At 48.9% G+C, this 12,314-nt stretch overlaps 1 protein-coding gene across 1 annotated transcript in view; it reads right to left on the reverse strand.

Annotated features, from left to right (window-relative positions):
- Nucleotides 1-12,314, reverse strand: part of LOC137364330 (dynein axonemal heavy chain 6-like) — a 1,069,890-nt gene that overhangs the window by 239,894 nt on the left and 817,682 nt on the right. Inside the window, exon 23 of the mRNA XM_068027612.1 lies at nucleotides 8,894-9,118. Within this exon, the coding sequence (XP_067883713.1) occupies nucleotides 8,894-9,118 (225 nt within the window). The remainder of the gene's footprint in view (nucleotides 1-8,893; nucleotides 9,119-12,314) is intronic.

The following is a 12,314-nucleotide window of genomic DNA, read 5'->3' on the forward strand; positions in this document are numbered from 1 at the left end:
ACTCCAGTTACCAGCACACACTCCAGCTACCAGCACACACACCAGTTACCAGCACACACTCCAGCTACCAGCACACACTCCAGTTACCAGCACACACTCCAGTTACCAGCACACACACCAGTTACCAGCACACACTCCAGCTACCAGCACACACACCAGTTACCAGCACACACTCCAGCTACCAGCACACACTCCAGTTACCAGCACAAACTCCAGCTACCAGCACACACTCCAGTTACCAGCACACACACCAGTTACCAGCACACACTCCAGCTACCAGCACATACTCATCACCAGCACACACACCAGTTACCAGCACACACTCCAGCTACCAGCACACACTCCAGATACCAGCACACACTCCAGTTACCAGCACACACACCAGTTACCAGCACACACTCCAGCTGCCAGCACACACACCAGTTACCAGCACACACTCCAGTTACCAGCACACACTCCAGTTACCAGCACACACACCAGTTACCAGCACACACTCCAGTAACCAGCACACACTCCAGTTACCAGCACACACTCCAGATACCAGCACACACTCCAGTTACCAGCACACACTCCAGCTACCAGCACATACTCATCACCAGCACACACTCCAGCTACCAGCACACACTCCAGCTACCAGCTCACACTCCAGCGACCAGCACACACTCCAGCTACCAGCACACACACCAGTTACCAGCACACACTCCAGCTACCAGCACACACTCCAGTTACCAGCACACACTCCAGTTACCAGCACACACACCAGTTACCAGCACACACTCCAGCTTCCAGCACACACTCCAGCTACCAGCACACACACCAGTTACCAGCACACAATCCATCTACCATCTCACACTGATCAGCAGCACACACTCCAGATACCAGCACACACTCCAGTTACCAGCACACACTCCAGCTACCAGCACACACTCCAGTTACCAGCACACACACCAGTTACCAGCACACACTCCAGCTTCCAGCTCACACTCCAGCTACCAGCACACACTCCAGCTACCAGCACACACACCAGCTACCAGCACACACTCCAGCTACCAGCACACACTCCAGATACCAGCTCACACTGATCAGCAGCACACACACCAGTTACCAGCACACCCTCCAGCTACCAGCACACACACCAGCTACCAGCACACCCTCCAGCTACCAGCACACACACCAGCTACCAGCACACACTGATCAGCAGCACACACTCCAGTTACCAGCACACACTCCAACTACCAGCACACACTCCAGCTACCAGCACACACACCAGCTACCAGCACACACTCCAGTTACCAGCACACACTCCAGCTACCAGCACACACTCCAGCTACCAGCACAAACTCCAGCTACCAGCACACACTCCAGCTACCAGCACACACTCCAGCTACCAGCACACACTCCAGCTACCAGCACAAACTCCAGCTACCAGCACACACACCAGATACCAGCACACACTCCAGTTACCAGCACACACTCCAGCTACCAGCACACACTCCAGCTACCAGCACAAACTCCAGCTACCAGCACACACTCCAGTTACCAGCACACACACCAGTTACCAGCACAAACTCCAGCTACCAGCACACACACCAGATACCAGCACACACTCCAGTTACCAGCACACACACCAGTTACCAGCACACACTCCAGTTACCAGCACACACTCCAGCTACCAGCACACACACCAGCTACCAGCACACACTCCAGCAACAGCACACACTCCAGCTACCAGCACACACTCCAGTTACCAGCACACACTCCAGTTACCAGCACACACTGATCAGCAGCACACACACCAGTTACCAGCACACACTCCAATGGGGCATTGGGACCAGTTCTGGGGGAGGTGGGACTATTACAAATTGGACGGTCTACACCTGGGCCGGACTGGAACCAATGTCCTTGGGGGTGCTTTTGCTAACGCTGTTGGGGAGGGTTTAAACTAATGTGGCAGGGGGATGGGAACCAAATGAGGAGGTCAGTGGACAGTTAGGAGGTCGTAACTAAAGCCTGTAAGGAACTAGATAATGAAGTTAGCCAGACTAAGGGAAAGAGTAGACAGGGAGCAGATGATGAAAGCAAAGGGACTGGAGGTCTGAGGTGTATTTGTTTCAATGCAAGAAGTGTCGTAGGTAAGGCAGATGAACTTAGGGCTTGGACTAGTACCTGGGAGTATGATGTTATTGCTATTACTGAGACTTGGCTAAGGGAAGGGCATGATTGGCAACTAAATATCCCAGGATATCGATGCTTCAGGCGGGATAGAGAGGGAGGTAAAAGGGGTGGAGGAGTTGCATTACTGGTCAAAGAGGATATCACAGCTGTGCTAAAGGAGGGCACTATGGAGGACTCGAGCAGTGAGGCAATATGGGCAGAACTCAGAAATAGGAAGGGTGCGGTAACAATGTTGGGGCTGTACTACAGGCCACCCAACAGCGAGCGTGAGATAGAGGTACAAATATGTAAACAGATTATGTAAAGATGTGGGAGCAACAGGGTGGTGGTGATAGGAGATTTTAATTTTCCCAACATTGACTGGTATTCACTTAGAGGTCTAGATGGAGCAGAATTTGTAAGGAACATCCAGGAGGGTTTTGTAGAGCAGTATGTAAATAGTCCAACTCGGGAAGGGGCCATACTGGACCTGGTGTTGGGGAATGAGCCGGGCCAGGTGGTTGACGTTTCAGTAGGGGACTACTTTGGGAATAGTGATCACAATTCCGTAAGTTTTAGAATACTCATGGACAAAGACGAGAGTGGTCCTAAAGGAAGATTGCTAAATTGGGGGAAGGCCAACTATACCAAAATTCGGCAGGAGCTGGGGAATGTAGATTGGGAGCAGCTGTTTGAAGGTAAATCCACATTTGATATGTGGGAGGCTTTTAAAGAGAGGTTGATTAGCGTGCAGGAGAGACATGTTCCTGTGAAAATGAGGGATAGAAATGGCAAGATTAGGGAACCATGGATGACAGGTGAAATTGTGAGACTAGCTAAGAGGAAAAAGGAAGCACACATAAGGTCTAGGAGGCTGAAGAAAGACGAAGCTTTGAAAGAATATCGGGAATGTAGGCGCAATCTGAAATGAGGAATTAAGAGGGCTAAAAGGGGTCATGAAATTTCTTTAGCAAACAGGTTAAGGAAAATCCCAAAGCCTTTTATTCATAAATAAGGAGCAAGAGGGTAACTAGAGAAAGGATTGGCCCACTCAAGGACAAAGGAGGAAAGTTATGCGTGGAGTCAGAGAAAATGGGTGAGATTCTAAACGAGTACTTTGCATCGGTATTCACCGAGGAGAGGGACATGACGGATGTTGAGGTTAGGGACAGATGTTTGATTACTCTAGGTCAAGTCGGCATAAGGAGGGAGGAAGTGTTGGGTATTCTAAAAGGCATTAAGGTGGACAAGTCCCCAGGTCCGGATGGGATCTATCCCAGGTTACTGAGGGAAGCGAGAGAGGAAATAGTTGGGGCCTTAACAGATTTCTTTGCAGCATCTATAAACACGGGTGAGGTCCCGGAGGACTGGAGAATTGCTAATGTTGTCCCCTTGTTTAAGAAGGGTAGCAGGGATAATCCAGGTAATTATAGACCGGTGAGCCTGACGTCAGTGGTAGGGAAGCTGCTGGAGAAGATACTGAGGGATAGGATCTATTCCCATTTGGAAGAAAATGGGCTTATCAGTGATAGGCAACATGGTTTTGTGCAGGGAAGGTCATGTTTTACCAACTTAATAGAATTCTTTGAGGAAATGACAAAGTGGATTGATGAGGGAAGGGCTGTAGATGTCGTATACATGGACTTCAGTAAGGCATTTGATAAGGTTCCCCATGGTAGGCTGATGGAGAAAGTGAAGGCGCATGGGGTCCAAGGTGTACTAGCTAGATGGATAAAGAACTGGCTGGGCAACAGGAGACAGAGAGTAGCAGTGGAAGGGAGTTTCTCAAAATGGAGACGTGTGACCAGTGGTGTTCCACAGGGATCCGTGCTGGGACCACTGTTGTTTGTGATATACATAAATGATTTGGAGGAAAGTATAGGTGGTCTGGTTAGCAAGTTTGCAGATGACACTAAGATTGGTGGAGTCGCAGATAGTGAAGGGGACTGTCAGAGAATACAGCAGAATATAGATAGATTGGAGAGTTGGGCAGAGAAATGGCAGATGGAGTTCAATCAGGGCAAATGCGAGGTGATGCATTTTGGAAGATCCAATTCAAGAGTGAACTATACAGTAAATGGAAAAGTCCTGGGGAAAATTGATGTACAGAGAGATTTGGGTGTTCAGGTCCATTGTTCCCTAAAGGTGGCAACGCAGGTCAATAGAGTGGTCAAGAAGGCATACGGCATGCTTTCCTTCATCGGACGGGGCATTGAGTATAAGAGTTGGCAGGTCATGTTACAGTTGTATAGGACTTTGGTTCGGCCACATTTGGAATACTGCGTGCAGTTCTGGTCGCCACATTACCAAAAGGATGTGGATGCTTTGGAGAGGGTGCAGAGGAGGTTCACCAGGATGTTGCCTGGTACGGAGGGCGCTAGCTATGAAGAGAGGTTGAGTAGATTAGGATTATTTTCATTAGAAAGACGAAAGTTGAGGGGGGACCTGATTGAGGTGTACAAAATCATGAGAGGTATAGACAGGGTGGATAGCAAGAAGCTTTTTCCCAGAGTGGGGGATTCAATTACCAGGGGTCACGAGTTCAAAGTGAAAGGGGAAAAGTTTAGGGGGGATATGCGTGGAAAGTTCTTTACGCAGAGGGTGGTGGGTGCCTGGAACGCGTTGCCAGCGGAGGTGGTAGACGCGGGCACGATAGCGTCTTTTAAGATGTATCTAGACAGATACATGAATGGGCAGGAAGTAAAGAGATACAGAACCTTAGAAAATAGGCGACAGGTTTAGATAGAGGATTTGGATCGGCGTAGGCTTGGAGGGCTGAAGGGCCTGTTCCTGTGCTGTAATTTTCTTTGTTCTTTGTGCCACTTTACCGGGCAGTCAGCAGAGAGCAGGTATCACAGGGTATGACAATAAGGTGATTATGTTACTGGACTAACAATCCAGAGGTTTGGACTAATGATGTGGAGACTTGTGAGTAAATCTGGAATAAAAAAGCTGCTCTCAGTACAAAGAACAAAGAACAGTACAGCACAGGAACAGGCCATTCGGCCCTCCAAGCCTGCGCCGATTTTGATGCCTGCTGAAACTAACTCCTTCTGCACTTCCGGGGACCATATCCCTCTATTCCCTTCCTATTCATGTATTTGTCAAGATGTGTCTTAAACGTCGCTATCGTATCTGCTTCCACCACCTCCCCTGGCAGCAAGTTCCAGACACTCACCACCCTCTGTGTAAAGAACTTGCCTCGCACATCCCCTCTAAACTTTGCCCCTCGCACCTTAAACCTATGTCCCCCAGTAACTGACTCTTCCACCCTGGGAAAAAGCTTCTGACTATCCACTCTGTCCATGCCGCTTATAACTTTGTAAACCTCTATCATGTCGCCCCTCCACCTCCATCGTTCCATTGAAAACAATCCGAGTTTTTCCAACCTCTGCTCATAGCTAATGCCCTCCAGACCAGGCAACATCCTGGTAAACCTCCTCTGTACCCTCTCTAAAGCCTCCACGTCCTTCTGGTAGTGTGGCGACCAGAATTGCACACAATATTCTCAGTGTGGCCGAACTAAGGTTCTGTACAGCTGCAGCATGACTTTCCTATTTTTACACTCTATGCCCCGACCGATGAAGGCAAGCATGCCGTATGCCTTCTTGACTACCTTATCCACATGCGTTGCCACTTTCAGTGACCTGTGGACCTGTACGCCCAGATCTCTCTGCCTGTCAATACTCCTAAGGGTTCTGCCATTTACTGTATACCTCCCACCTGCATTAGACCTTCCAAAATGCATTACCTCACATTTGTCCGGATTAAACTCAATATGCCATTTCTCCGCCCAAGTCTACAACCGATCTATATCCTGCTGTATCCTCTGACAATCCTCATCATTATCCGCAACTCCACCAACCTTTGTGTCGTCCGCAAACTTACTAATCAGACCAGCTACATTTTCCTCCAAATCATTTATATATACTACAAACAGCAAAGGTCCCAGCACTGATCCCTGCGGAACACCACTAGTCACATCCCTCCATTCAGAAAAACACCCATCCACTGATACCCTCTGTCTTCTATGACAGAGCCAGTTCTGTATCCATCTTGCCAGCTCACCTCTGATCCCGTGTGACTTCACCTTTTGTACCAGTCTGCCATGCGGGACCTTGTCAAAGGCTTTACTAAAGTCCATATAGATAACATCCACTGCCCTTCCTTCATCAATCATCTTCGTCACTTCCTCAAAAACCTCAATCAAATTATTAAGACACAACCTCCCCTTTACAAAACCATGCTGCCTCTCGCTAATAAGTCCATTTGTTTCCAAATGGGAGTAAATCCTGTCCCGAATAATCCTCTCTAATAATTTCCCTACCACTGACGTAAGGCTCACCTGCCTATAATTTCCTGGATTATCCTTGCCACCCTTCTTAAACAAAGGAACAACATTGGCTATTCTCCAGTCCTCTGGGACCTCACCTGTAGCCAATGAGGATGCAAAGATTTCTGTCAAGGCCCCAGCAATTTCTTCCCTTGCCTCCCTCAGTATTCTAGGGTAGATCCTATCAGGCCCTTGGGACTTATCTACCTTAATGCTTTGCAAGACACCCAACACCTCCTCCTTTTTGATAATGAGATGACTGAGACTATCTGCACTCCCTTCCCTAGGCTCATCATCCACCAAGTCCTTCTCTTTGATGAATACTGATGCAAAGTACTCATTTAGTACCTCGCCCATTTCCTCTGGCTCCACACATAGATTCCCATCTCTGTCCTTGAGTGGGCCAACCCTTTCCCTGGTTACCCTCTTGCTCTTTATATATGTATAAAATATGTTTGCCAATTACTTTTCATGACCCCTTTTAGCCCTCCTAACTCCTTGCTTAAGTTCCTTCCTACTGTCTTTATATTCCTCAAGTGCTTCATCTGTTCCTAACCTTCCAGCCCTTACAAAAGCTTCCTTTTTCTTTTTGACGAGGCTCACAATATCCTGTGTTATCCAAGCTTCCCGAAACTTGCCAAACTTGTCTTTCTTCCTCACAGGAACATGCTGGTCCTGGATTCTAATCAGCTGACATTTGAAAGACTCCCACATGTTAGATGTTGATTTACCCTCAAACAGCCGCCCCCAACTAAATTCTTCAGTTCCTGCCTAACATTGTTATAATTAGCCTTCCCCCAATTTAGCACCTTCACCTCAGGACTACTCTTATCCTTATCCACAAGTACCTTAAAACTTATGGAATTATGGTCACTGCTCCCGAAATGCTCCCCTACTGAAACTTCGACCACCTGGCCGGGCTCATTCCCCAATACCAGGTCCAGTACGGCCCCTTCCCTAGTTGGACTATCTACATACTGTTTCAAGAAGCCCTCCTGGATGCTCCTCACAAATTCTGCCCCATCCAAGCCCCTAGCACGAAGTGAGTCCCAGTCAATATTGGGGAAGTTAAAATCACCCACCACCACAACCCTGTTACCTTTACATCTTTCCAAAATCTGTCTGCATATCTGCTCCTCTACATCCCGCTGGCTGTTGGGAGGCCTGTAGTAAACCCATAACATTGTGACTGCACCCTTCCTATTCCTGAGCTCCACCCATATTACCTCGCTGCATGACCCCTCTGAGGTGTCCTCCCACAGTACAGCTGTGATATTCTCCTTAACCAGTAATGCAACTCCCCCACCCCTTTTACATCCCCCTCTATCCCGCCTGAAGCTTCTGAAGCCTGGAACGTTTAGCTGCCAATCCTGTCCTTCCCTCAACCAAGTCTCTGTCATAGCAACAACATCATATTTCCAAGTACTAATCCAAGCTCTAAGTTCATCTGCCTTACCTGTTATACTTCTCGCATTGAAACAAATGCACTTCAGACCACCAGTCCCACTGTGCTCAGCAACATCTCCCTGCCTGTTCTTCCTCTTAGTCTTACTGGCCTTAGTTACTATGTCCTCCTCATTTATTTCACTAGCTGTCCGACTGCTCTGGTTCCCACCCCCCTGCCACACTAGTTTAAATCCTCCCGAGTGACGCTAGCAAAGCTTGCAGCCAGGATATTAGTGCCCCTCCAGTTTAGATGCAACCTGTCCTTCTTGTACAGGTCCCATCTGTCCCTGAAGAGAGCCTAACTCCCTAAACTCCCCTGCAGGACCTCATCACTCTTCCTGCCTATGTCATTGGTACCGATTGTACCACAACCTCTGGCTGTTCACCCTCCCCCTTCAGAATGCCCCCTGTCCGTTCAGAGACATCCTTGACCCTGGCACCAGGGAGGCAACCAGTACTGGTGACCATGAAGCTACCAGATTGTTGTAAAAACCCATCTGGTTCATTAATGTCCTTTAGGGAAGGAAATCTGCCGTCCTTACCTGGTCTGGCCTACATGTGAATCCAGAACCACAGCGATGTGGTTGACTCTTAACTGCCCTCTGAAATGGCCCAGCAAGCCACTCAGTTGTATTCAAGGAGGCATCTCACCACCACTTTCTCAAGGGAAATTAGGAATGGGCAATTAATGCTGGCCTTGCCTGTGATGCCCACATCCTGTAAATAAATTTTAAAAAAAGAATTCCCAGCAAACACTTCAGTTTGCAGCACACAGACTCCAGTTACTAACATATGTCACCAGCAGACCTGGGAAGGTTCTGATCAACCCACCATTTCTGTTTCAGGGATAAGCAGATCCTTAAAGAAGAAAGAATTGAATGAATAGCCATGGGGGAGAATGTGGGGTTGATGCTGAGCCCAATACAGGACCACATTGTGACTCCTCACTGAGGATTGTACCTTGCCTTGAGTCCATCCTCAGCACGTGGAACGGTCTTCTCATGAACTGATAAGGTTCCTCTGCCTTGAGGAAGTGTTCCCACTGAAATGGATGTGTGTTGAGTGATTTGCAGAGCAGTGCAAAGGGGCTCATCCGAATGTTGACGTACAGACACTGGTTCCACACGGCCTCTGTCATCCACTGAGCATTCGGACCTTGTTCAAACCATTTGTCCTGTCCCACTCCTGCAAAATGAACAGTTACCTCCTTATTTTTCCAGACTACCCACTCCCTTTCCAGACTGTTAATAGTGTTCAGATTTGACTGTCACCCTTAGCTCAGGAAGAAAAAGTAAGAAGCATTCACTCTAACTGTACCCCAACACCAGGAGGGAATGGGGAGTAAAGCACAGAGAGGATATCCTGGGGTGCGGGGGGAGGGGGATGGCGGGGAACGTCCAGTGAGGCCATATGGGTAGAACTTAGAAATAAGAAAGGGGGTGATCACTTTGATGATATTATATTATAGGCCCCCCAATAGTCAGAGGGAAGCACAGGGTGGCACAGTGGTTGGGTGGCACAGTGGCGCAGTGGTTGGGTGGCACAGTGGCGCAGTGGTTGGGCACCGCAGCCTCACAGCTCCAGAGACCCGGGTTCAATTCTGGGTACTGCCTGTGCGGAGTTTGCAAGTTCTCCCTGTGACCGCGTGGGTTTCCGCCGGGTGCTCCAGTTTCCACCCACTGCCAAAGACTTGCAGGTGATAGGTAAATTGGCCATTATAAATTGCCCCAAATGTAGGTAGGTGGTAGGGAATATGGGATTACTGTAGGGTTAGTATAAATGGGTGGTTCTTGGTCGGCACAGACTCGGTGGGCCGAAGGGCCTGTTTCAGTGCTGTATCTCTAAATAAAAAATAAAATAAATAAATCACTCACTCCAACTATACCCCAACACCGGGATGGAATGGGGAGTAAAGCACAGATCACTCACTAACTGTACCCCAACAGCAGCAGGGAATGGGGAGTAAAGCACAGATCACTCACTAACTGTATCCCAACAGCAGCGGGGAAAGGGGAGTAAAGCACAGATCACTCACTAACTGTATCCCAACAGCAGCGGGGAAAGGGGAGTAAAGCACAGATCACTCACTAACTGTACCCCAACAGCAGCAGGGAATGGGGAGTAAAGCACAGATCACTCATTAACTGTATCCCAACAGCAACAGGGAATGGGGAGTAAAGCACAGATCACTCATTAACTGTACCCCAACAGCAGCAGGGAATGGGGAGTAAAGCACAGATCACTCACTAACTGTATCCCAACAGCAGCGGGGAAAGGGGAGTAAAGCACAGATCACTCACTAACTGTATCCCAACAGCAGCAGGGAATGGGGAGTAAAGCACAGATCACTCACTAACTGTATCCCAACAGCAGCAGGGAATGGGGAGTAAAGCACAGATCACTCACTAACTGTACCCCAACAGCAGCAGGGAATGGGGAGTAAAGCACAGATCACTCAATAACTGTATCCCAACAGCAGCAGGGAATGGGGAGTAAAGCACAGATCACTCACTAACTGTACCCCAACAGCAGCAGGGAATGGGGAGTAAAGCACAGATCACTCACTAACTGTACCCCAACAGCAGCGGGGAAAAGGGAGTAAAGCACAGATCACTCACTAACTGTACCCCAACAGCAGCAGGGAATGGGGAGTAAAGCACAGATCACTCACTAACTGTATGCCAACAGCAGCAGGGAAAGGGGAGTAAAGCACAGATCACTCACTAACTGTATCCCAACAGCAGCAGGGAATGGGGAGTAAAGCACAGATCACTCACTAACTGTATCCCAACAGCAGCGGGGAAAGGGGAGTAAAGCACAGATCACTCACTAACTGTATCCCAACAGCAGCAGGGAATGGGGAGTAAAGCACAGATCACTCACTAACTGTATCCCAACAGCAGCGGGGAAAGGGGAGTAAAGCACAGATCACTCACTAACTGTATCCCAACAGCAGCGGGGAATGGGGAGTAAAGCACAGATCACTCACTCTAACTGTACCCCAACACCAGCAGGAGTGACAGGGAGTAAAGCACGAATCACTCACACTAACTGTACCCCAACACTGGGAGGGAATGGGGAGTAAAGCACAGATCACCCACTGTAACTGTACCCCAACACCAGCAGGAGTGACAGGGAGTAAAGCACAAATCACTCACACTAACTGTACCCCAACACTGGGAGGGAATGGGGAGTAAAGCACAGATCACCCACTGTAACTGTACCCCAACACAGTAGGAGTGACAGGGAGTAAAGCACGAATCACTCACTCTAACTGTACCCCAACACCGGGAGGGAATGGGGAGTAAAGCACAGATCACCCACTGTAACTGTACCCCAACACCAGCAGGAGTGACAGGGAGTAAAGCACGAATCACTCACTCTAACTGTACCCCAACACCGGGAGGGAATGGGGAGTAAAGCACAGATCACCCACTGTAACTGTACCCCAACACAGTAGGAGTGACAGGGAGTAAAGCACGAATCACTCACTCTAACTGTACCCCAACACAGGGAGGGAATGGGGAGTAAAGCACAGATCACCCACTGTAACTGTACCCCAACACCAGCAGGAGTGACAGAGAGTGAAGCACGAATCACTCACACTAACTGTACCCCAACACCGGGAGGGAATGGGGAGTAAAGCACAGATCACTCACTCTAACTGTACCCCAACACTGGGAGGGAATGGGGAGTAAAGCACAGATCACTCACTCTAACTGTACCCCAACACCAGCAGGAGTGACAGGGAGTAAAGCACGAATCACTCACTCTAACTGTAGGAGAGCTTCAGCTACTTGGACCATTGGGATCTCTTCTGGTGCAGAGGTGACCTGTTCAAGAAGGACAGGTTGCATCTGAACTGGAAAGGGACCAATATCCTTGCAGGGAGGTTTGCTGGTACTACTCGGGAGGGTTTAAACTAGTCTTGCAGGGGGGTGGGATCCAAAGTAGTAGTCTCTCCGATGAGATAGTTGAGGCAAATGTAGAGGTTAAAGCAGGCAAGTCCAGTAGGCAGGCCGGGCAGGGGCAGGACAGGGAGCGTGGAAGGTCTGGTAGGCTAAATTGCATTTACTTTAATGCAAGAAGCCTTACAGGTAAGGCAGATGAACTCAGAGCATGGATCGGTACATGGGATTGTGATATTATAGCTATTACGGAAATGTGGTCGAGGGACGGGCAGGACTGGCAGCTCAATGTTCCAATACTTCCGGCGTGACAGAGGTGGGGGTAAGAGAGGAGGGGGAGTTGCACTATTGATTAGGGAGGACATCACAGCAGTACTTAGAGAGGATATCCCGGCAGGGGGCGGGGGGTGGGGGAACGTCCAGCGAGGCCATATGGGTAGAACTTAGAAATAATAAAGGGGTGATCACTTTGA

Source organism: Heterodontus francisci, unplaced genomic scaffold (assembly GCF_036365525.1).
Source record: "Heterodontus francisci isolate sHetFra1 unplaced genomic scaffold, sHetFra1.hap1 HAP1_SCAFFOLD_484, whole genome shotgun sequence".
NCBI lineage: Eukaryota > Metazoa > Chordata > Chondrichthyes > Heterodontiformes > Heterodontidae > Heterodontus > Heterodontus francisci.